Genomic DNA, 25,892 nt, shown 5'->3' on the forward strand with positions numbered 1-25,892 from the left:
CTGAAAAAGCTGTAAATTAACAGAAATTGTTTCAACAAATGTGGCATGCAAAAGAATAAAGGACATGGTTGTATCCCAATGTCTTCCCTAATCACTATTTAGGGAACTCTATAGCCATTATCCCATTTTAAATGACTGTCTGAATGTTTAGTAGATAAGAAAGTAGTGGACTCAAAATTTCCCACAATGCAACTTGAAAAGTACTGATCATCGATGTTCACTGGACTAGCAAATATATCCCATTGCTTTGCGAGAGCTCTCCTTGCAAAGCATCATGGGATTTATTGTGGTGCTGACAAATACATGTAACAAAGATGGCAGAGTTACGTGACCAACGGGAAGTGAAAAGTAGCGATCATCTGTCCAAACGGTCAGTTAATTGAGTTAATTATAAAGTCCACTATATAGTCCCTGCTCTATATAGCAATTGAGGGATTTAGGGGTTAGGGCGGACGTTCGGACACAGCCACGTCGCTCTTTTAAATGATCCTTTATTTATTCTTCACCCACCAGAAAAAAAAACAGCACAAAAGTTCCTACCCTCAGGTTGAATTATACTACAGCTACAGAAGATCTGTACCTCGAGGAGCCATATTGGATTGTCAGGTCAAGGTTGAAAAAGGATGTCTAACATTCTAACCTGGAGTTCTGACATTCAATGGCATTCAACCCCAAAGGAAATTCCTTAATAGATGCAAACCCCATACATCAGGGATAGGTAACTCCAGTCCTCAGGGGCTGGCATCCTAACGTTTTTAGGTATGTCCTTGCTCCAACATACCGCAATCAAAAAAATTATTACCCAGACTGGGGAATCTGTATACTGAGGATATAATTCAGCCGTTTGATACATTTGTGCTGGACCAAGGACACAGCTTACAGTTGCAGAACAGCGACCTCCGAGGACAAGACTTGCCAATTAACAACTGATTCAAATTTACAGGCTCTCAACAACAATTAAAATGGATGGAAAGTTTTTTATATAATGAATTAGATATGAGAGAAAAGTTTTACCGTTGAGCTGGGGGTGTTGGTGCCATATCCAGAGGAGGGTAAAGATGCTAAAGACCATCTTCTCCCATCCGCTCTGCAGGAAACACAAATATCACATCTGTTAAAATCAAATACAAAACATTTTGCAGTTTGTAGTATGACAATCACACTTCAATGCTTTTACTGTAATATTTAAGTGCTGGATTGATACCCATTACAGGATCAATCAAAATGAAAACATTTTGGGCATAAAATCTTAATTTTTTTAGTTTATGTGTTTGATTAATTCTGCTTGAGCCATTTTTTTGGTTTTGCTTTTTGTTTGTCTTTGTCTTCATTTTTATGTCTTTTCACAGATTATCAACTAAATTAATGACTTAATTAGACCTAGACAAGCTTATATACAGTACAGCATGATGCTGACACTTTCTGGTTCCTTATTGAGGTTTTTTTTTTTCAGAATGATGAACAGCATTAAGATGTCCATTTCCACTACACATGGTGTGTTGAATGCAGGCAATATATATATATATATATATATATATTTTAGTCTGATCTAATAATAAGTTACTCTCCGCCATTTTTGCCATGTTTCCATCTTGAGTCCTTCAGAACAACGGACAAAGTGGTTCCAAAACATTTCTTGCTGGGAGCTCCTTTGGTTTACAAGAGAGTTTTCATGACCATCCAATCATCACATCAATGATGACTAATCAGATTATACACCCCCATTCAACATTACAAGAAAATAATACATTCTGCTTTAATTTAATTCAAAACTAACTGTTTATTTTACTATTTAGCAGAACTGAACAACACTATCCATAAAAAAAACATTATAGGAAACATCGAGCATCCTCCACAGAGTGTGCTCAGTCATACGCTTCTCCAAATCTGCTGCAACACGGACCACTACAGGAGATCCTTTCCACCAAAAGCTATCAACATCTAAAAAAAAAAAAAAGTGTTTAGAAATTACTTAATTTACTTGTCAAGCTCTGCCATGGACCCTCCAGCTTCTATGTGCTTGTTTTCACCCAAATCAGAAGATGGTGCTGCTCTGCCTTTCACCTGTCTGTCTTTAGAAGTCAAGTGAACAGGCAAAGGGAGAGACTGAATTGTTATGAGTCACCAGGTCCAGTTGGTCTTAGTCTCAGAGTCCTGAAGGCCTGCACAGAGCAGCTCCGTGGGATTCTACAGCACCTCTTCAACTTTAGTCCACTTCCAGTGATGTGGAAGACCTCCTACCCTGTTCCAGCACCAAAGAGGACTCTGCCACCAGTCCACAATGATGCACTAACATCCCACATCATGATGGTCAGTTGGTTCATCCCAGCAAACAAAAAAACAGCTGTAGCAACACCTGCAGTTTGCTGATTGCCGTGGAGTTTGAGTTTAAGATGCCATCATACACCTGCTTCAACAGAGCCACTTCCATTCAAACAAGGCAGGCAGCACTGTGAGCAACATGTTCTTTGATTGTCCCAATGCAATTAACATAATTAGACCTGATTTGTTTGGCTTGAAAATTCAGAAGACTCAACTGGAGGCCTCAATAATTGCCTGGATGAAAGATCACCTCACAAACAGACCACAGCTTGAGAGACTGAAGGGTCAATCATCCAGTCAGCAGCAGAGGAGCCCCACAGGGGACGGTACTTTCACCATTCCTTTTCACTCCATACACCTCTGACTACCAGGGCCAGACAGAATCCTGTCATCTTCAGAAATACTTGGAAGACTCTGCAGTCATTGGGTGCATCAGAGGTGGACAAGAAGCTGAGAACAAGGAGCAGGTTTTGTGAAATGTTGTGGAAACAATCATCTGATCCTGAATGTAAGCAAAACAAGTGAGATAATTGTAGATTTCAGAAGAAACAGGGACGAGACAAGACAGAGGATATTGTACTTTCTGGAGGGAACTTGGGCCTTTGATTGCAGAATGATGCTACATATCTTCTAAAAGTATGTTGTGGGAAGTGTGATCTCTTCTACCATCATCTGCTAGGCTAACAGCATCAGAGCAAATGACTTAAAGCTCAATAAGCTGATAAAGAGTGTTCTATTCTATGAACTTTTGTAGAACCTCTCGGGATGATTTCACACTAAAGATGTCTTCATAAAATAAAGAATATTATGGGAAACATCGAGCATCCTCCACAGAGTGTGCTTAGTCAAAAAAAAACAAAACAAACCCCTAACAACTGTATAATGTATTAGAATATTACAGAGCAAACTAAGGACTTATTCTGAATCTACTCTTAATAAGATGAGGACTGGTGACTCATTTAATTTACTTTTGTACAGCTCAGTCCAATTGTGACAGGCAGGCAGACAGATTTGATAAATGAGGGTGAAAGATTTGCAGGAGGGCTGAGCCGCTAGAGACTCTACTGGCAGCACCATGTCTGGATGAGAGGCGACAGTGATGAATCCAAATCCAACTGGACTTATTCAAACATATCTCTGCTTTTGGAAAGTGTCGGAGCTTAATCATATCAAAACTTTCTTTGTTTATTAGTTACAAATGAGTCCGCCTGCTATTAGAAAGTAGCAACATCCACCAGCATTACATTTTCATGTCATATTTTAAGAGATCTGAATAGATTATTCAAAGTAAGCAGGGATGCATTTTTTTCACCAGAGGTGAAGGGATAAGTGTGAAGAGGCGAGGCGTTTAATTTTGACTGGCTGGCTTAGGCAGAGGTTGATTTCAGGTCCCTCTTTCTGTGAAGAACATCTCCACTAAGCTCTTTTCAACACAACTTTGGTGGAATCTGGCAGAAATTCTAGCTATAAGACGATCGCAGATAATCAGTTATTAGTTACAGACATGTATTTGTAAACAAATCGGATCAGAAGGTAATTACTGTATGTTTCTTTGTGGTTCTTCTTTGCACTTTTACAGATGAAAATACCCTTAGGCGTTAAGCTGGCTCTGTTTGGGCATTCTAAGTTGCTCAGTTTAGGCCTGACAAGCATTTTGCCACATGCAAAGAGTATAGTGGTTTGCTGGTGCTGCTCCGGTTAATATTTACCAATGCTAAGGGCCTTGCTGCCACCTAATATTAGTTCTTCTAATTTCCAGCCTCCAGTATCAAATATGTGAATCTTTCCTGGTTGGGGAGGCAAGGTCAGAGCATCATTTGCTGCTATAAAAAATTAAAAGCTGCTTAACTCCTATTTTATAAGATAGAAAAATACAACAAGACGATATGTTTACATTGAACAGAAACTTTGTGACTGGATGGATTTATTCACCTCTACGAGGAGGTTTATTGTTGATGTATTTTGTTTTTGCCATCTTTCAACTGGGGGACCTGCAACATGGTGTTACACCATACTCTGTCATCCATTAGATATTACGACTCAGTGGAGCAAAACATGTCTTTCACCATTAACTTCTGTAGGTATAGGCAGAGCCATTGAAAGTATGGGTCCTGTGAAGTTAGGCTTGTCTTTGCTAGGCAGAAGTTTACAGAGGCATCCGCAAGTATGGTAAGCCATTTACGATATAATGGCTAGATTCAATATTCAATACTTATATATGCAAAGTATTCTTTCCTAGTCAAAACTCTTAAGAAACATAACTGTTGTTAGACATCTATTATTAGATGGTAATCACAGTTGACAAAGTCGGCTTTTACGAAGTGGATACGACACCAAAGGCTGTTTTCTTCGCCTGACTGTCCACAAACTTCCTGAATGTTACGTGCTCTGACATGTTGATTTGCTGGTTAACCTCTAGAGGGCAGCAGTACTGTAGATGATCACTAGGAGGCGAGGAACTGTGCTAGTGTGGTGTGTAAAAGGAACCAAGCTCGGCACGGTTAACTGATCCAAGCTCAGTGCCGAACGTTTCTTTTAGAGGGTATTGTAAATGTGGCTTCTGACCCACCTCTTAGACATGAAAACCCACTCCCACAGAATACCACTCTGGGTCTCTGAGCAAGACCCTTAACCCCTGATTGCTCCCCAGGGGCCCCACAGTGGCAGCCCACTGCTCCCCAACGGGATGGCTTAAATGCAGAGCTAAATTTCTCCAATGTGAGATCAATAAAGTTCAATTATTATTATGAATCTAAGACATGGAATACCACTAATTTGGATTAAAATATATGTGTACATTTAAATCTTGAAATCAAAGCCCCAGAGCCTCTTTATAAGCATCAACATTTATATATGTGAATACCCCTGACCACCTGCCTATCCCCCCTCAGATTTATAGGTATAAATATGAACAAATATGCACATTATTATACATATCAATCCCAACAATCCACAAAAAATGAATAGCAATAAAGGTGGCTCTCTCTACTAAACCTTCACATCAAGACTGTAATCAAGAGACTGTGTTTACCATAAGAAGGGGTCACACCTGGTATTGAATAACTTCAAAGTGCCCTGGAGAGAGAATAAGCCTCTCAAGCTTCAGATTGTAGAGTACTTCCCGGACCCACTTGATATATGAGGAAGGATGGGCAAGCTTCCAGTAAAGCAAAGTTAACCTAGGGGCCAGAGGGGCTGTAAATGGAAGCTTTAACGCCTTGGGCAAGTTCATATGATTTGGGTAATGGGCTCTCTACCAATTGAATTCAATTCAGGTTATTTATATGGCACAAATTCACAACACATGTTATCTCTTTACTTTACAATTTAACCATATCATACAGTCAAATTGATCCAAATTTTTCTATCTAAGGAAAACCAGATGATTGACTCATTGACTCAAATGCAATCCCTCACACTAAGCATGCTTGTAGCGACAGTGGAGAGGAAAAACTCCCTTTTAACAGGAAGAAACCTCCAGCAGAACCAGGCTCAGTGTGAACGGCCATCTGCCGAGGCCGACTAGGGTTCAATGAGACAGAAGCAGACAAAAAGCAGCTGTCAACCAGCTCCACAGGCGGTTCGTCCAGGAAACACACAGCCAGGCAGACAAGCTCCGAGTTAGCTCCCATGTCAGAGGATGAAGAGAGCACATCCAGCCGGTCACAGTCAGAGAAACAGGACTACACTGAAAAACAGGCAGAGCTGGAACATCTATAAAATCTACAAACAATGTGCACATGTATACGATAAACTAACCAGAGATAATGTGGAACCCAACTGCTGATCAGTTAATTTGCTATCAAGACTACTCCCCAATGCAATTTTATCTGCAGCAGACAGCAATGAGTTGGACGCGCACATGGAGTTGTCTTTATTGAACTAGAAATTTTTTTATTTGTCTGGATTTAATTACTGAATTTATATATTCATTTTGAATTTCAGTGTCAATATCCTGACTTATTGAACGGTACAGAAATGTGACAAAACAAAGACCTTCTGGAAGAGGCGAACGAGAAGTGTGCAGGGTTGCTCGGGGAGAAGTTTCTGGGGCTGTCCAGTGGGCTGCTTCCTAAGGGGACAATGAGAAAAGGCAAACATGCATCAGAGAAGGTCAGAGATGACAAAGCAAGACAGACACAACCTGCAACTCACACTAAATCTCTGCATCAATATGGCAATGTGACAAAGTTTAAGACCATACTATTGATTTTAGGAGCTCAAGTTCATTTTGATGTCACCGTCTCCCTTTAACGCTTTCCTGGAAGAGAGGTTTTAGTACAATGCTGACGGCTGAACTGACGAGACAACCATTAAACTCACCTAGTGAGTTTAAGTTTTGTATCTTAGTCCACTTAAATACAGAAACATAATAAAACAACAGCTGTAAAATAACAAAAACAATGAGTCCTGGGCTTAGGGAGGTAAACCAAGACTTTACTTAGGCCGTCATTGCCTGGAGGTACCCATGGTTGCTAGACAACGTTAGCATAACAACCATTTAACCACCCTCCTCATAGCCCCTTGTAAAACCATAACATATTATTTGTCACACTTTGATCTCTGAACAGATTTAAAATATGAGGATATAAAACTGTATTCACATCACTTTAAAGGTGCTGGGAAACAGATCAGCTTGTAGTTCAAGAAGGTCAGGCATTTCCATCAACATCCCAGCTGCAGTTTCTAACTTTATATTTACAATACCAGTATAAGAAAGCTCTTTCCTCATACAGTAAGGCTGCTACAGTGTTTGATGTATAGTCACATTTCTGTTGCTGAATAGAAACGTCTGTTTTTATAAAGATGTCATTAAAAATAAATAAATCTGATCCCTGTTCCATAAATTATTTGGGATGTTCTGCAACAGAAAGCAGAAAGATTTGACCTCTGCAACTGGATCAGGTTGGATCATTTCTTTACAGGCCTTGCTCATACCTAACAAGTCTCCCAGTTTACACAGGAGACTCCCCATTTTTAATGTTATCTCCTACCAAGCTCTTGATTAGTAATTCATCCCACTAATATCCTGGATTTTTTACTTAAAGGAAAAAGTACGCTTGTTGGGGATATATGTCACAATGGGCCGGATCTATCAAAGGTTTGCGTGTATAAAAACGTGAGCTATTTCACTGCGCACGCTAAAAAATGTACAAACTGATCTATCAACAGCGTGCTAAAAGGATTTGGTCTTTAAAACGTGCTAAATAGCGTCTCTTATCCATTTAGTACTTTTTCTGCAATGAATATGCAATATGGGGCGTTTACACGCAAAAGTGTGTCTTGTGGGAGGAGAACATGTAAATATATTAATTTAGCACTCGCAAAGTGATTTATCAAACCTGAAAGCAATTTTGCTAACGGTATCTGACTCTATATTTAACACGTTTCAAAAGAAGGTGCAAATGGTCTGTATGCGTAATTGCGCACACATGGCAGCGTTTATTGTCGCAAGAAGGAGACATCGAAATGAAGCAAGGAGACCCAGAGAACGCATTTTTTCACTCCGTGTGAATATTTTTGGAATGAACGAGGAAACGATCATCAAAACATATCGTTTATCCAGCATTGCCATTTTGGAGCTGTTGGGGGAACTCCGAATGGATTTGGAGCCAGCCACAAGGAGGACCCACGCAATACCCGATATCACAAAACTCCTTGCAACATTGCACTTTTTTGCATCTGGGATCTCCCAATCTCGTTTTTCAGAAGTGCTGTCCGACGTTCTAAATGCCATGTCGCCCTGACGCCCTACCAGAGAACCCCAACCTCTGCGCCTGTGGAGCAACATGCCAATGCTGCGGGGATGCTTCCGCGCAGTCATTTCATCCACAGTCCCATTGTGAGCCATTTGGTATGTGCATTTTTCTACAGGCCAATACAAAACACCTGTTTTTTTTTGTTTTTTTACTGCAGTGAAGTAGAAATTCAGCCACATACCACCTTAGGGAATAAAGGTTGCCAAAGTTTATATATATATATATATATATATATATATATATATATATATATATATATATATATATATATATATATATATATATATATATATATAATTTTTTTTTTTTTTTGGAGGGGGTGGGGGTGCCACTGTAAGATTAAAATTTCTTAATGCACTAGTTTTCACAAACTACTTTGCCGCAAACCACAAAACGCGCAAAACCATCATTTAAATAGGGCGTCTCCAACAGTTTTGCACCTGCCACCAGTTACGCAATCGCTCTTGTTAAATCACCCGCAAACCATGGTTCAGCCCCTCGCACAAAATTCCAGTTTGCGAGCGCAAATTACTGCACGCAAAATTGGATCTTGATAAATCCGGCCCAATATCTGGCGACCCCATTTTTGGACATAAAATGTCCATATCTGTATATTGGTTATTTTATTCTCCAGGTGCACAGTTTTATATTGTTGAAACACTTTACAGTACAGTATTTTATTGATTATCTTTTAAAGTCATAGGGAAGCGGCCGTTCCAACCGTTGCATTTCCGAATTCTCCCAAGTGGTGCACGACTTTACACGAGTGAATAAAGTGAATGTGATTGGTCGTTTATCAAGGGGGCGGGATTGTTGTGGCGGAAGGTTTGCAAGCAAGTTTGGTTGTGGCTGGTTTCTCAGACGCATCTTTCTAACCAGTTAGCAACTTAGTGCTAGTAGATTCCCAATGGAAAATTCCATTGGGACCAAGTAGCACTAAATTGGTGACTTGGAAACGACACGGTCAAGGAACGCTATGGACAGAGGAAACATGCAAGAGGAGGGGAGTTTTGTGTCTGAGGTCGTGGTTGAGTCTTCTCCATTGTACATTTTCTATTTAGAGGAGGAAAGCGGGGACGAAGTTGTTGTGGAAGAGGACGCCATGGCGGCAGAAGCTTGGTTTGGTGTAGAAGGCTTACAGCCGTACATGTTTGAGCCCTTGCCTCGCAACGCTGCCAGTTCTGTTAGCTCTACGCCTGCTGAAGACACAGACGTCCATCCCCTTGAACACTGGGACGGAACTCAATGGGAAAGGAATGATTCTTATTTCAACAGTTGAGTATATTAGCTGCGACGTATGAATCAAGATGCTATCACCGAAAAAATTTGATTGACAGATGACCGTCGGTATATGATTGGCCGAATTTAGGTGTACAAGCTGAAGTATAACTAACTGGCCTGCATAAGATAATGAAAAAAATCCCCACACAGATTTTAAGACAGGATTTCTTTAAAAACAGACATTTTCTAAATTTTGGGAAATATCTTCTGATAAAGAGTACACTTATACACATGTTCAAGCCAGAATGATTTTACATTTAAATATGATTTCCCTACGACTTTAACTCTTCACTATTATGTTATTTTTATACATTTTTTGTCGGGATCTGGAGATCTGCCACCTGTCTCCAGCAGAGAGCGCTGTGGGCTTCCTGAGCTGGAGTCCTCAGCACACCTGGGGATCATCAGCTCATCAGAAGACCTCCCTACATAAGCAGCAGTCAGACCTTCCTTCGACGCCGCAGTGTTGACCTAGTTTGGTTAGCGAACCTGAGCCTCTGAAATCTTAGTGAATACTAGTTGCCTCTTGAGAGAAACTAGCCTTCTAACTTGTTCTTGTCTTCTTTGCTCGCAGAAACCCGACTGAAGTCTGAAGCTCTGGATGAGCATAACCTGGAAATCTACCTGCCTGCCCACGTAAGCCAAACCTGAAGATCTCAGTCTGGATTCCTCCGTCAGTTCTCTGGGAAGAGCTAGGAAACAAACCCAAGTCCGAAAACTCTCTGGCTAGAAGCTAGACGCTGCTGCTGCTGAGCTCTCTGCTACTTCCACTGTCTCTGGACCCAACCGGTCCCCCTCTCAAAGGATCTGTTAGAACCTCTTCAAGATATAAGAGTAACCAGTCCCGGACCTGCACCAGAACCAGTTCCTGATTAACTCTGTGTGTGTTTCCCTAATAAATATTGTTAAACTTTCCTCTGTCTCCGTAAGTGTTCCGCATGTGGGTTTTCGTTCATTAAACCAATCATGACATTTTTCTAAGGTCCACATTTGTATGACATTTTTTTCTATAATGTTTTTGCTGCTTACTTTTCTGTACATCATGAATGTATCTCTGCTTTTATCAAATTAAACATTTTGTTTTTCTTCTTTTTTTTATTACATGAATTTGAAGTTCAGGTTCAGTGGCTGTGGCAATTATTCCTTTAAATTTTGAAAGTCACTTTTTAATTTTAGCTTTGATTTTCACACACTGAATGTATGTGGAGTTCTCTCTTATTTTAGGAAAGTGACAGGAAGTAGTTTCTTGTTCTTCTGTGAAATTTGCAACCTACTAAATTAGCTGATTAAACTGTTTATAGTATATTGGTTTTATTTTTTGTCTGAAGTTTTTCTATTCAATCAAGCCAGTAAAACAACAGCAAAAATCAAATCCCTCTTAAAAATCAACCCAAAAGTCAAAAACAGTGGTCACTGTCAGATGGTTTTAAACTCTGCACATACCAATGTGTCCTGGGAGGGGAAGGGGGGAATGAGGGCGAGGCAACGTGGGAGAAGTGGTTGTCAGGATCAGACTCTTCCTGTTGCTTGTGCGGCAACTGCAAAGAGAGAAAACAGGAAGGAAAACGTGTGTGAAGTTATACCAGCAAAGTTTGTCTTAGGATAGATCTCTGTGAGTGTGCGGTAGCTTTGTGTGCACTGTGCAGGAGACTTGTGCCATGCATGGCTCATTCAGACGACGCAAGAACAGTGATAAAGAAAATTTAATTTCCTCAGACATCCATTCCGCCTGGTCTCCTTGGAGCTGACATTACACATTAGGAGGAGGGTGGAGAATAACAGGAAAAAGAAATAAAACATAACTGGGAAAAAATGCAGATCTTCTTTTCTTTGGCCTCATGTAAACATATCGAACCAATTGCATCAAACCTGGACTCATCTAATTCACACAGTTTCAGACAGTGCCAGACAGCAACCTTTTGTATTTCAGAAGTCGTCTACTCTGATCCAACCTCCTTCTTTAGCTGTGTCATTTACTCTGCAGGCTTTTTCAACAATGCAATGTGCTTTGCACTCCTATGCAGCATGGGAGAATCATCTCATCTATTCGTTTAAATAAAGAGGAAGCTGGATTCCTCCTCTTGTGTCTCATCCTTGCCTTTGTCACATGGGCTCACATGTGAACCGGACATGCTATCTCTGCAAAGCTATCCATCGACAATGACTCTGTGGAGACGTGAGCTCAGTGTGACGACACCAGAGCGGTGACACAGAGATGCTAAGAGATAAGATGAGAAAATTAAACTCCATCATAAAATATTCAATATGTAGAAAATGTAAAAATGTGTCAACATCATTTATTGTAGTAATACTTTTCAAGATGTTTTAAATGCATTTAGACAATTCTTAATCAAACATCTAATATATAATGAAAGTAATTTCTAAACTGAGAGACACAAAGGACAAAAACTCCAGCAGACACACACCCATATATTGTCTTCAATGTATGAGTGTGCAGAAAAACTCCATTCCAAGATTCATGCTCTTAAAAGCCATAGCTATCACTTTTTCAACAAAAAGATTCTTTTTTTTAATATAAGACAACCACAGAACAAATAAAGCAGAAAACTGTAAAATGGGAACCCCCCCCCCCAAAAAAAAAACAAAAAAAAAACAGAATAATTCAATTATTCAATGCTTTAAAAATACATATATTTTAATCATGCATATAATTACTTTACTTTAAATGTTCAAATAAAATAAAATATTTATGTATTTTAAGGGGAACACCAGCCTGTTGCATGGTTACTTTTGGGGTCACAGCTTGAAGTTTTTAAGAATCCTGATCTAGAGTGGTGCAAAAATAAAAGTATTAATATTACTTTGAAAAAAAAAGTATATCAGTAATACTTATATATAAAATTTTGACAGATCTAAAATATGTTGACATTCAGAGTTGAAGATTCTGCAACGATAGCAAAAGTAGGTTAAAGTTATCATCCATACTGAAAGCAGGATCTTTATCATTTAGCTCCTTTGTGCACGTGCAATCAGATATTCATTCAGATTGCCATAAATAATGTAAGCATGGTACTGAGAGTACTAATTTCTATCCTTCTAAACTAATCTAAACTACATCCTATAAAAAATATTTAACTAACTTTCTGAGAGAATTGGATACGTTTTTTATTCTCTCTGTTAAATTGCTTGTCTCACGTCACCATCAGACATGCTCAGAGGAGTCTGGCAAAATATGATTGCACTGCGTTTATCTGTATTTTAGTTGTGTCTTTCATTAAAATATGCACTATACAGCATAAAGGTGCACAGACAGGCAAATATAAAACTCAAAAAGACTAGATTTATGTATGAATCCAAAGTCGACCGGAATGAGTGTAGGATCCCATTTCTGGGACAGATCGAACACAGACGAACAGACAGGATTTAAACGCATCTATTTTCTCAATAAACAGTTTAGTTAAGTACACTTATTTTTTCAAGGAGACAAAAAGATTATTTTAGATTTTTTTCATGAAGTGCAATCAACGGTGACCTGGCTGTATTTCTGACTGCGCATGCCCAAATAATCTGATGGTTCGGACTGTGTACCTGGATGGATTGGGTCGTGATAGAAGACATGTGAGACAGAGTTCACAGTATCTCCCAGTAGCTCCTAACAGAGCTGAGAAATGTCTCCAGCATTACATTTTTCACATTCAAACCAAAAAATAAGAATAAAAATATGGTTGAACATCAATTCAAGATTTAAAGGATTTGTTTCTAGATGAGGGAGCAAAGAGGATCAGAGGTTACTGCATTTCTTTTTAACTGGTAAATTAAATGTTGAGTTTGCTTTACATCGCCAATAGGGTGGCAAACAGTATAGAACAAGAACAGCCAAGTATGCAAGTTACTGGCCAGGAAGTGTTAACGCTGTAGCCATCACCTGTAATTCAATGCAAGCAAGTGCGCTAACATGCAGCCAATCAATCTAGAAGAATTTGTTATAATGCTTCGAAATAGAAAAGAAGCAGGAGAGGTTATCTCTCATATGGTTTTCATAAGGAGCCTTACGACACGCCAGATAATCTGACTGCACCCAGTTACTTATACTATCATCTAAATGTCATTTTAATGTAAGAAAAATTAAAGCAGCTTAACTTTTAAGTTAATTAAATTAATTAATTTATTTGACAGGGACAGTGTACATTAAAAAGCATTCTTGCAAATGCACCAGAATTAGCCAAAAGGCTATTTTTCAGCTGTTGCCCCTGGACAGATCTTAAAATTCTCTACCTAAAAAAAAAAACCACAACAGTAAGCATTCTGCAATGAAAACTACAAATATAAAAAGAAATAAAAACAGCTATAACTCCTCAAAACTGATTTAAAATACAGAATAAGTGTTCGCTGGACTACTGATTTTAGGTTCATAAAATAGAATAAAACAGAATCACAAAGTAAATAAAGCAAAAGCACATGTAATCTATCTAAAGCTCATACAAGTTTGACCTGTCATGCAAAATAAATATACCAACAGAATGTGATAACTCAATAAGTAGTGCAAACTTTTAAAGGAAAAAAAAATGGAAGTAAAAAAAAAATTATCCTGTTGTGAAAACAAAACCGGGAAACATCTGGTGTGCATTAGTATCCACCCTCTTTAATCTGAAACCACTGAATAATATCACCAAACAAACAATCTGTCTTAATCTTATAAATCCAGCTGTTCTGAGAAGACCTCAGAGGTTTGTTAGAGAACATTAGTGAACAAACAGCATCACGATGACCAAGGAACACAGCAAACAGCCAGGTCAGGGATATAGCAGTATGTAGGTTTTTTTTTTTTTTATTAATCTAAAAAAGTATTTGGCACAAATTCAAGCCTATCATAACTTGGTAGATTTCCTGAACTGACAGATAGGGCACAAACAGCAGTAACTTTAAAAGCAAAAAGTTCCCCTTTTACTGGTGCATTCCACAAAATAAACTTTATGATATTATAGCAAGAAGGAAGGTATTTTTGAAAGAAAAAAGGGAATCTAATTAAAAGTTTCCCAGAAAGCTAAGCAGGTTATGAAGCCCATTTAGAAACAGGGAATGTGGCGAAGGGAAAACAGCATGGAACTTTCTGGCAACTAAACCCTACATATAAAACACTATGGGTCTGATCTTAAAAGATTTAAAATAAGGGCAGGTGCAATAAGTGGTGTGGGAGGTCTACAAAGACTGCTACTAAAACGTTAAGACATGCAAACCCGTCTGGTTCAGCCCATTAAAATGTGCAGGTTACGTTACGGGAAATCTAAGAGTGGCCATAAAAAAAGATGAGGTTTTAAGCCAGGTTATAGTGATAATAATTATTTGAATAATAACTGACAATACTCATCTACCTATAACATTAACATTATTCACATGTGGTTAAAAAAATAAAATATAAATGCAGAAAAAATATATAAATAAAAAAATACAATTATAAGAGTAAAATAAAGTTGAAGTTAAATATAAAAATGTAAAAAATCATGACATATGAGTTATCATATAACTTGATAATGCCCATCCAATTTAACCCCTTCATTGCAGCTCAGGCTGTTTAGTTTCTGTCCTGCTGGGAGTTGAACCTCTGCCTAACTCTCTAGTTGTTTTCAGCTTTTAACCAGTTTTTTTACTAGGCTGCCTCTTTATTCCACAAAAAAAAAAAAAAAAAAGACGATATGATGCTGCCACCACCATTTTTTATAATGCAGATGTGTTCTACAGGGTGATTGAAGCATTGCTTTTTGCAGAATTTTTTGTGCCCCAAAGCAAACCATCCATGTTTCCTATGCCCCATGCATCTGTGATGCCCCTGCTTGGTCCTTAGTGTCCACTTCCTGTTGCTAAACACCAGATTCTGTTCATCGTACCATCATTGGTTCAGCATGAGGAACTCGGATACTAAGGATTTTATTTTTGGTGAGGTCACAAATGCACATTAGTCTAAGACTTTACTCAGGAAGAAATAGTTGAAGACCATGCATAATTTTTCTTCAGTTCCACATGGCTCCACATTGAAGGCCGTCTTTTCCATCTATGTAACAATAATATTAAAAAAAGTTTGCAGATATGGAAATAACTATGCAAGAAGATCAATTGGAGGATATTTGGGAGAAATGTTCCCACACGGTCAAAATAAAAACCGCTCTTATTTGATTTTTGTTGTTTTTTGATTTCCTTTTTTTTTTGACACTTTTTCCTCACAATTGTTGCCTTTGTATGGAACAAAGAAATCATTTTCTATTATGTATTTCTATAAACCCTCTCATTTTAGTTATTTCCTGAGGGTAATTCAGAAACCATTCCAAACTTGTCTCCTTACAGAACAATTTGCTGCCAGTTTCCTCTTCCTGCTGTTGACGTTTTGTTTTGAGATTTTGCATTGTGTCACCATTAGATCATTTCTTTTGCGTCGCCTCCTCCTCTTCCTCCCCTCCTCCTGTGGTCCCTGGTTAGTATTCTCGGCGGTCTCCCTGATGCGCTCTGCGTAGCAACAAGCTATCACGTGAACAAGCTCCTTTGTACAACATTCCCTCTGGGCTTTTTGTTTTGTCTGTTCTCCTAAACTAAATTGACAAGCTTTCATTTACTGATTAGTTGCAGTTTCTTTATTCTAAAAGCTCTCCCTCCAAGCATTTTTCAAATTTAACCAGACGTAGTGGGATTAAATAATTAATATAAGGTCTAAACTCTTTACATCAGTGTTTGTTGGGCATTTTTGGCACTTACAAGAACAAAAACCTCATTTGACTTGATAATAATAGCCTCCTAGTTAGGTAGCAGGAAAAGTGTGAACCAAATGGCGGATTATTTGTTCTGCTATATTCTCATATATCGGGAAGAACATCTGCAATATATATATGTATGTGCACAAGCTGTGAGCGAAAACTTTTAACCTTTCTGTCAGTGGTTATTTTTTTCAGATTAGAAAAAAATATATTTATAATCCACTACTTCTGTCTTGCATTTCAATAAATATATTTGTCCAGCTTATCCTACCCCCCTATCTGCGCCTCCATCTTGGGTTTATCATCCAAACATCAGTCCAAATATCTCGGACATAAACCAGAGCAGCCCATTTATGAGTATATTGGAGTGCTTTTTTGCCCTCTGTACTGCCATTTTATCTTAAATGACCATCCAGTGGAAAACATGCCTCAGGCATCATGCTTAAAATTTGGAGCTCCATTAGCAGAGTTGTCTGGATGTTTACTATGTTCTAAAAGCCTTTTATTCTTGCGCTCAAGGACAGCACTCTGTTTTTGTGAATTGCAGCATTTCTGTTGCTGTCTTACTATAGCCCCATCAATCCATTAAACAAGAGCAGCTCTGCTGCTAAGACACTTCAATGGTTATTTTATTTTATTATCTTTTTTTCTGAAATGGAAATTTGAAAGCTGTATAAAGCTCTGTAAAAGACATTTGCAATCACAAGCAGTTAAGCAGCAGCAACCTATGACAACAAAATAAATATAAACGAGTATGCCATGACTGTGTCAGCTTACATCAACAATAAATTGAAGACGTCAGCATCACAAAGAACATCACCACACGGGCCAACCAACCACCCTGGATGAATGGAGAGGTTCAAAGATCACGAAACTTAGCTCTTAAGTCTGGTGATAGAGAGGCACTGAGAACAGCGCGTGCCAACTTAAAATGTGCCATCAGATCAGCGAAGCAGAACCGCGGCCAAAAGATGCTGGATCTCTTCCATGATGCCAGCAACACCAAAAGGATGTGCCAAGGCATACGGGAAATCCCCCCCCCCCCCCCCCCCCCCCACGGTAGATGCAGCAAACACTGACTTCCTAAATTAACTCAACAACTTCTTTGGAAGGTTTGAGGCACTAAACAGCACCCCAGCAGTGACAGCTGTTGCACACCAGAGGGAAGAGACACTAAACATGGACGTAGCTGAAGTGAGGAAAACTCTGAGGAGAGTCAACCCAAGGAAGGCTCCAGGGCCTGATAACATACCTGGGCGGGTGTACCAGGACTGTGCAGGTCAACTGGCTGGTGACCTCACAGATATTTTGAACACCTAGCTTGACGATACCATGGTGCCAGCATGCTTCAAGTCTGCAACCATTATTCCGGTCCCAAAGAAGCCTCAGGTCACCTCACTCCTGTCGCACTTACTCCCATCATGATGAAGTGCTTCCAAAGGCTGGTTAAAGAACACACCGTCTCCAGTTGAACCGGTCCAGTTCTCCTATCGATGAACCGCTACACTGAGGACACCATCTCTGCTGCTCTCCACCTGAACCTGGCACACCTGGAGGAGAAGAACACCCACGTGTGGATGCTGTTCCTGGACTTCAGTTCTGCTTTCAACACAATCATCCAACAGCATCTGATGGGCAAACTGGAACAGCTTAGCTTCAATGCACCCATCCGGCTGCTAGACTTCCTCACCAACAGACCCCAGTCAGTCTAAGTAGGACGGAACACCTCTGATGTCATCACCCTAAGCACAGGCTCCCCTCAGGGCTGCGTCCTGAGCCCTATGCTGTTTACCCTGATGACACATGACTGCGTCCCCAGGTTCACCACCAATCACATCATGAAGTTTGCAGACGACACCATGGTGGTGGGCCTCATCAGAGCCGAATGGGACTACAGAGAGAAGGTGGAGCAGCTGATTGGCTGATGCAGAGATAAAAGTCTGATCCTGAATGTGGAGAAGACCAAGGAGATCATCTTGGACTTTGGGAAGAACCGGCCTAACCCTGCTCCACTGGTAATCTACAGCTCAGCTAAAGAGGTGGTCAGAAACACCAAATTCCTGGGGGTCCACATCACAGACACCCTCAACTGGACTGTAAACACCACCTCACTGGTCAAAAGGGCACAGAAGCACATATACTTTCTGCAGAGGATGAGGAGAGCCCACCTGCCCCCACCCATCCTCACCACCTTCTACAGAAGCACCATAGAGAGCGTTCTGACCAGCTGTCTCACTGTGTGGTGTGGAGGCTGCAGTGCCTCAGACTGGAAGAAGGTCAGAAGAGTGGTTAGAACAGCAGAGAAGATCATCAGAGCTCCTCTTCTCTCCATTAAAGACATTTCATCCCAGTGCTGCATGTCCCGAGCCCTTAACATCATCAATGACCCCTCACACCCCCACCATGGACTGTTCTCCCTGCTGCCCTCTGGGTAGAGGCTTCGCAGCATTCGATGCAGGTCCAGCAGATTCTGAAAAAGTTTCTTTCCCACCGCCATCAGACAGCTGAACTGTTGAGAAAACTCTGAATCATGTCACAGACTCTGCATCACACTGATAACACCGAACCAACAATACTGCATAACTGCACCATGTATATTTAATGCTCTGAACTTCCATATTAATTTTTACTCCCACTCTGTTTACATTTGATCACTGCTGAACTGTAAGAAATAGAAATGTCATGAAAGCTGTACAAAATGTTTTGCATACAGTCTGTGTATACAAACATGACTATAAAAGTTGTCTAAGTCTAGTTTTCCACATCTAGAGATTAAAACTGAGGTTTTTCCCTCCTAGAGAGTGGAACTCTGAAATCTGTTTTCTGCTGCTTCTGACAGGCTTTATTCCAGTAATCAGCCCCATCAATTTTCCTGTTAGCTGTTGTCAGCTTCTGTGTCCCCACTGAAAAGAATTATAACCTCACGTTTAATAATGGAGATGATGCATTTAAGGTTGATTGTTTTTTAACCACAGAAATCTCCTGGTCTCCAGAAGGATTTGCATCTTAAAACAGGTGCAAAGGAAACACAGGTCAGATTTTCAAAGAAGGTGCCAAGTGATTTGTCTTTGCAATCCAGCAGACAGAATGTGAAAACCGTTTTTTTATGTGTATGCGCCTTCATCAATATGCAGTTTATATTCTAATCACCAAACTGTGCAAGTTAATAGGTGAAGGATATGCAGATCTGAGTCAATTATCCTTAACTAAAAGTACAGAAATAATGAAAACAAGAATAAAAAAAATGTTGACTAAAGTAAAAATAAAACCGGACCCCAAACAGAAGCTGAATAATAATAGCTTTAAAAATTAGTCAAAACTAACAACATTTTAAAAGAGAACGGACTTTTTCATTTGTTCTTTTATCTTAATGCATTAATATAAGATCTAGTTTCCAGTTTCATATTTTTCACTCTGAGGCTTTAGGCCAGCAGATGGCAGGTACAGCATTCAGGTCATTTGTGTTGCTGCAGTGGTTTTTCTATATTTGAATATTTTATTTCTTTTTTTATGTCTATATTTTTCAGTCCTGCCCCTGTATGCTGCAAGTCTTCGAATAAAAGATACTAAATAAATTGTAGCGAAATAGAAAATAAAGATCAGAAATCAAAATAAGAACTAAAAACCAATGAATATTTCTAAGCTATTTACTCATGCACATTTTTTACATGTATTTTCCAGCAGCCCAGGCTGGTTGCATACAAAGATTTTCTGAACATTTACTAAGTCCTGCTGGATTATTTGCTATTTTTGTGTGTTATACTTTGTTTTTGCTCAGCTCGTTAGAAAATAAAGCACTTTGTAAATATTTACAATAACAACATTGAATGACAGTAAGTAGGACACTCAGCACGTCCGCACGGAGTAAATAACAAAGTGATTGAGTGAAGCAAAGCAGCGCCTGCAAGCTAACATTACTTTTACCTTTGTCTTTCTTAGCAAATACATTTAATGAAACTTTATCACTATGTCTCAAAACCAGCAATAGGAGAAAGACTGAAATGGTCATGATGAGGGTCTGGGGCAGCTCATACAGCAAGAGATTATGAGAATTAGAAAGTTGTTTGCTATGTTTAAAAAACAATATAATAGTAATCCAACTTGACTCTTCAGTTTCTTTAACACTGTCAGGAGAGAGGAGATCTTTTATTCAGAAAACACGTCTTTTTCTCCTCTTTATAGCAGTTTTAAATCCATGTGTCTCTATACAATTAGCAGTTGATGGCACAGTAAAACACATTAGGCGTATTCAATTCAAGGATATAAAAGATACATTGGCTTAAAAGTGTTTTCTTCCAATCAAAGACATTCTGAAAGGAAAACAGCTAACATACAAATAGGATCAGGAGGAATCTTAATGGAGAAAAAAGGCAGAGACCTCCACTGGAAATGTTTAGTAATGGAAGTTCCGCCATTAAACCCAGGGCTCCTCTTGGGGGGAAAGCTGCAGCACTTAGCAGAGACACTCTTTAACCTGATCAAGACACTCTGGCCTCTCACTGACCTCACTTGGTCTACAGTTAACTACTTGGCCTGTTTGGTTAAAGGCAATGAGTGTTTATGGGTAGAAAATGTAACCATTAAGGCTGTTAGGTGAGTGAGAGTGAGAGATGTGCTGCACATGGAAAAAAAGCATATGATTAATTGTCTTTGTGGTATTGCTGTTTCCTCAAATGCAAGCCGCACCTTAGCTAAGGCAACCAAGGGATAAACACAAGGAGATGACAAGGAGGGCTTCCAGCTTCGGAATTGTGGAGCTTATCACCAAAATAGTGAAAATATCGGGTTAAAATGTGCGAAAAGCTGATCAGGAGTTAAATACTTTCAAAATGAAAATGTTAAATGCATATAAAGCAGAGCTTTCTTGCAACCCTTTGTAATGGCACAAACATACCCTTAGAAAAAGTAGTTTATTCAAGTATACTAAAAGTGCACAAATTTCATACTTAAAATCAGGCAGTGCACTTAGGGTTTACTTATTCTAAACTATATTTCATATACTTACCAATAGTATAGTCAAGTGTACTTGAGCTGCAGGGAAGTGGGCTGCCATTCGGCTGGCGTTTGACTGGATGGGGTCATTTTGAATGGCTGCTACTATATAATCTGGTGAGTTTAATCTTGATTGTTGTATTATTTTAAAAATGTCTCAAAATTCTTGAATCACAATTTTTTAAAGTTGTGATTATATATTATTATAACTCTCTTGGAAAAGCTTGATAGAATTGTGCTCTTATATATTGTTGGATCAAAATGGATTTTATGATACTTACATATGAAACATTTTAAAATGATGTTTTATTTGTTGTCAATTGTGACCAAAACAGCAATTCAGGACAAGGAAATTAGCTTGTGCTGCAAAAGTAACTGGTTCCTATTGAAATACACTGATAAAAAAAAAGAAAAGTAATTACCTGATCCTACCAAATAGATCTTTCAGATACTATAGGGACTTTCACTGTATATTATGCTGCATTTAGGTACATATCATTTTGATGCAAGGTGTTACAGCAACTTCGGCATCTGCAGCATTTTCCTGTTTATGATCATGAGTCATCAGGTCACAGGAGGGCTTTAGCAATGCCTGAGAAGCAGAGGATAAATAAGTCAATGAGAAGCTCAGCAGGACACCCACTAGTGGCAGTTCAAAAGAGGAAACCCCTGGAGCTTGAATGTCAGCTATAGTTCCAGATAGCTGATACAGAATATGTTAAAGGTATATCTCATAAAGATACGTTTTATAAATGCAACTTATGTGTTTCATTGTGTAATTTAAATATCACTACTTTTAACAAAAAGAACCTGTGTGCAAAGTCATTTAAAGGGATACAATTATACCTCAGATTGAATCAAACCTTAAAAAAAATCCATCCTTTTACTTGTTCTGCCTGACTCATGTAATAATTAGCTTTCTGTTAAGCGGTCACCCTGAAGCTCTGCCAGAAATATCTCTATGAGTCACGGAAGCCACGTTTCAATAGAATTTATTGGAAATACATTATAGTCAATCATGTCAGAGCCAGGGCATCATAGCATCTAGTTGTACCCAATAAAATAAAATAAAAAGGAATAAAGAATTAAAATCTTTGCTATCAAGGTTTAGACATCCATATGTCACCTAACGTCAGGTAAACATTGACAGATCATTGCAATGGAATCCTGCCATCATGCTGCAGAAACTGTAGTTTACCTAGTTTCAAGTTAGGGAATTTTAGGCATAAAGGTTAACATGCAAACAAGGGCTGAAATTATTATTCGGATTGATTGTGACATTTATAATCACTATAATTCATTATTAGAATAATTTACTTAAATAATTTATATCTGCAGCCTTAATGCAAATGCATTCAAGTGTTTTCAAAGTGGCCCCAAAACAAAACCTACAGGTTTATTCATTTCCTTTATGCATTACTTTGGTAACACATTTATAAAGCCTTCCTTAAGTTAAAGTTTGTCCTTATAAATTCTTCACTAATTCTGAAATAAGAAAGGACACAAGGGTAGGTACTAAATTTAGATAGACATGAGGCGTTCTTATGGCTCTCGTGATGTTATTTCACAATTATATACAAAAAAGAGTAAAGAGAAAGAAAAGTAAAACGTACAAATGTTTTATACACAATGATTATAGCAGCTAATGTTTTAGAGACTTTAATCTACACTTTTTACTGATTATAAATCTGGTAATCAAAAGCTTTGAGCATTTTTAACTGGTCAGACCTAAACAAATTATTTATTATATTTTGAGATTCATAAAACCTCTTAACTGTTAAAATACAAAAAAAGGAAACATTTTCAATACTTATTTTTATATTTAAATTATTTAAAATATTATCTGACCTTCTATATATCAATTTATTGCATTTTTTTGGGGTTAAACTGTAGTAGTACTAAGATATTTACATATGAGTGATATGCAACTAAAATTAATGTAAATTTTAGTATAAAGACTTTGCTAAAACTAACAGTTATCCATCAAACTGTATTCTAACATTTGAATTTTCTCCTTAGCAGTTGTGTGGCTATTAATTAGAATTAGGTGTTTTCCATTGAACAAGTCTGACCATCCAGTGCACCGCCCCTGAGGTTTGGACTGCTCACTCCCAAGCTAGATACTGTGATTGAATTTCCAACCTCTTGAAACACAAACACATTAGTATAACAGTAACTAACAAAAAACTACCTCCTTTGATAAGGAAGAAGTTTGGACAATGACTCAAAATATCTTGGCATTCAGTGAAAATAAGCCATAATTGGGAATAAACAGTGATGTCATGTGTGGGAAGTCTTTGCAAACCACTTCCTCTGGTTCATCATTAAACCCAATCAGATGGATAAACAGCCTTACTGGAAATCACCCCACTCAACTTTAAGAAACATAAACTAAAACGGACACTATATGAGTTTTAAGATCTAATAATGGACGTATTTCAACTCTTTCAGATAGTAGGAACGTATTCAGTCTTGCAGTTATCACCTTGCATCACAGATGCTCTTATCCACTTTAATGCACACACAGCAAACACTTTACACGTAGAAAGAAGGAATCAAAAACAGTGCTGCTACAGCTTCCATTCCCCCCCAATCCTTTACCTTTTAGAGCGTCGGAACATGTTGTTGGTTGGTTATCTGTTGTTGATATATCAACAAGCAACAGCTTGAGCAAGAGCAGTCTAAAAACACTGGGGTACAATTTCAGCTGGGTCAAACACATGCTGTAGCTCCCACATCCTTTCAGCGGCTGCGTGTCTGAGCAAGTGAGTCCAAGAAGCAAAAGGTGAGGGAGGGAAGAGAAAACAAGAGGGAGAGACTGAGAGAGAGAGAAAGAAAGAGGGAGTGTTAAAGGGAGGAAGGGTGGATCTGTACACCCTTCCTCTGTACACCCTAAGAAATAACAAAAGACAGCAGGGGATTATGGGTCCTTATTTCCCAGCTATGGTGTAGTTTTGCCATTCCCATTTTCTGCCTTCATTTCATTAGAAAGCTGTGATTGAAGAACTGGCATAGGGATAATCTCGTGTGGATTGTTACGTAATAATGAGAAAGGGTTTGAAGTGATAAGAGATGAAGAGAGCGTAGCTAATTAGGAGTTACGCCACATACACTCCATGCTGTGAATGGCTGGGTTTACCCTTGAATGGATGCAGCAGGCAGACCGAGCATGGAGCCAAATCCACTCAGCTCATCTTTAATAGATTCCGGACTAATAAACTCTGACTGAGGGAGATGGCAACATGCTGAACCCAAACAGAAAATACCTCAATGCTTGATAAGTACAGAACCTAAATAAAAATAATTGAACTACAAAACCAACAGTAAAAAGACACAACATTGTAAAGAATATATGAGCAGTTGTTAGCTTTAAAAAGAATTTAAAAAACTCATTGGATCTACAATTTAACAATACCATTACATTCACATTAAATTATATTTAAATAAAGGTTTGTAGCGGCATTGAAGATAATCATAGAATAAATTTAGTAAAGGACTGTAAAAACAAATATAGCAAGTTAAGTGAATTCATCTCATTTCTGCAATTACCTATATGAATTTTAAAGGGTCCATATCGTGTAAGATCAACTTTTTGAGCAATTAACAATGTTTTGATGCTATTGCTTCATCATAATCATAGAGAAAGTGGTCCTTTGCTTCATTCAGGCATCTCTGACTAATCCTCATTAGTTCTGCTGTCTGAGCAGCAGCCCCTCCCTCGCCTTTAAAAAAGAGCAGTTGCAGGCTATCTACGTAAGAAGGCTCCTTCCAGAAGGTAGATACTTGAAGCAGGCTGCGCTGGCATGGTAAACAAATGGCCACTATCCCCAATCAGGAATCAGCGAGTTGATTCTGGCTAAAATGAGACCAAATGGCTCTTTTAAATATAAATCCCTTTGTTGTCGTCCCACAATTGGGAAATTCACGCTCTGCATTGGACCCATCCCCTTGGGGAGCAGTGGGCTGCCATTATGTGGCACCAAAGGAGCAGTGTCGGGTTAAGGGTTTTTTGCTCAGGAACTCAGGAGTGCAGGCTGTGGTAATCAAACCGGGTACTTGAAATCTTCTCAGAGCACAAGTGAACCACACTAACGCATTAGGCCAACACTCAGATTATCTGCAGAAGGCGGGGAACTCTCATATTTTAATCTTAGACTTAGACAGACTTTCATAGTCTAATGTCTAAGCAGTGAAACTCGTGTTGTTGTTTTTTTACCATTAGAGGTCTCAGCCTTCAAAATAGATATAGAATAGAGATATGGTGTTGGTGCAATTCCAATATTCACGTTGCTAAAAGAGAAACTGCGTACCACAATCTTGCTAGGGTCAAAGGTTGCTTTCCTTGCAGGAAAGAGTTTAACACGCAGAGCGTGTTGATTATCTCTCCAGATTAGGCCAAAGCTAAACTGCTTAATATAAAGAATTTATCAATTTTATTCACTCTCCATTATACCCTCCAGGCTCCTGACCACATGCTCAAAGGAAAACACAACCCTTCTTTGCCATAAAGATGTCTGTTCACAGGACCCCCAACCCCAAATGTACATCCCTCAGTGTATCAGGATCTAGATCTATCTACAGTAGATAGCAGATACGTTCCCAACAATGAATGCAATAGCTTTTGGTGAATTTGAATAGAGGATGCCTGGTCTTCTCCTTTAATTATCACCTGGTTTTAGAATGATTATTAAATACTAAAGATCTTAACAATCCAAATGGGAGAGGGGGCTTTGCTTTGAATGCAAAACACAAGATATAGGGCCTTTAATTTAAAATGCAACATTTAGAGCTTTGTCAATTTTTTTATGCAAATTTTAGCCATTTCTAATTTAAT

General features: G+C 38.7%; 1 protein-coding gene across 1 annotated transcript in view; it reads right to left on the minus strand.

Moving 5' to 3' along the window:
• Positions 1-25,892, minus strand: part of LOC119786881 (microtubule-associated serine/threonine-protein kinase 1-like) — a 91,116-nt gene that overhangs the window by 37,127 nt on the left and 28,097 nt on the right. The window contains 3 exon segments of the mRNA XM_038290445.1: positions 1,015-1,087; positions 6,319-6,394; positions 10,806-10,900. Coding sequence (XP_038146373.1) covers positions 1,015-1,087; positions 6,319-6,394; positions 10,806-10,900 — 244 coding nt within the window.

This window comes from Cyprinodon tularosa, unplaced genomic scaffold, assembly GCF_016077235.1.
Source record: "Cyprinodon tularosa strain WSP-4 unplaced genomic scaffold, ASM1607723v1 ctg280, whole genome shotgun sequence".
Taxonomy (NCBI): domain Eukaryota; kingdom Metazoa; phylum Chordata; class Actinopteri; order Cyprinodontiformes; family Cyprinodontidae; genus Cyprinodon; species Cyprinodon tularosa.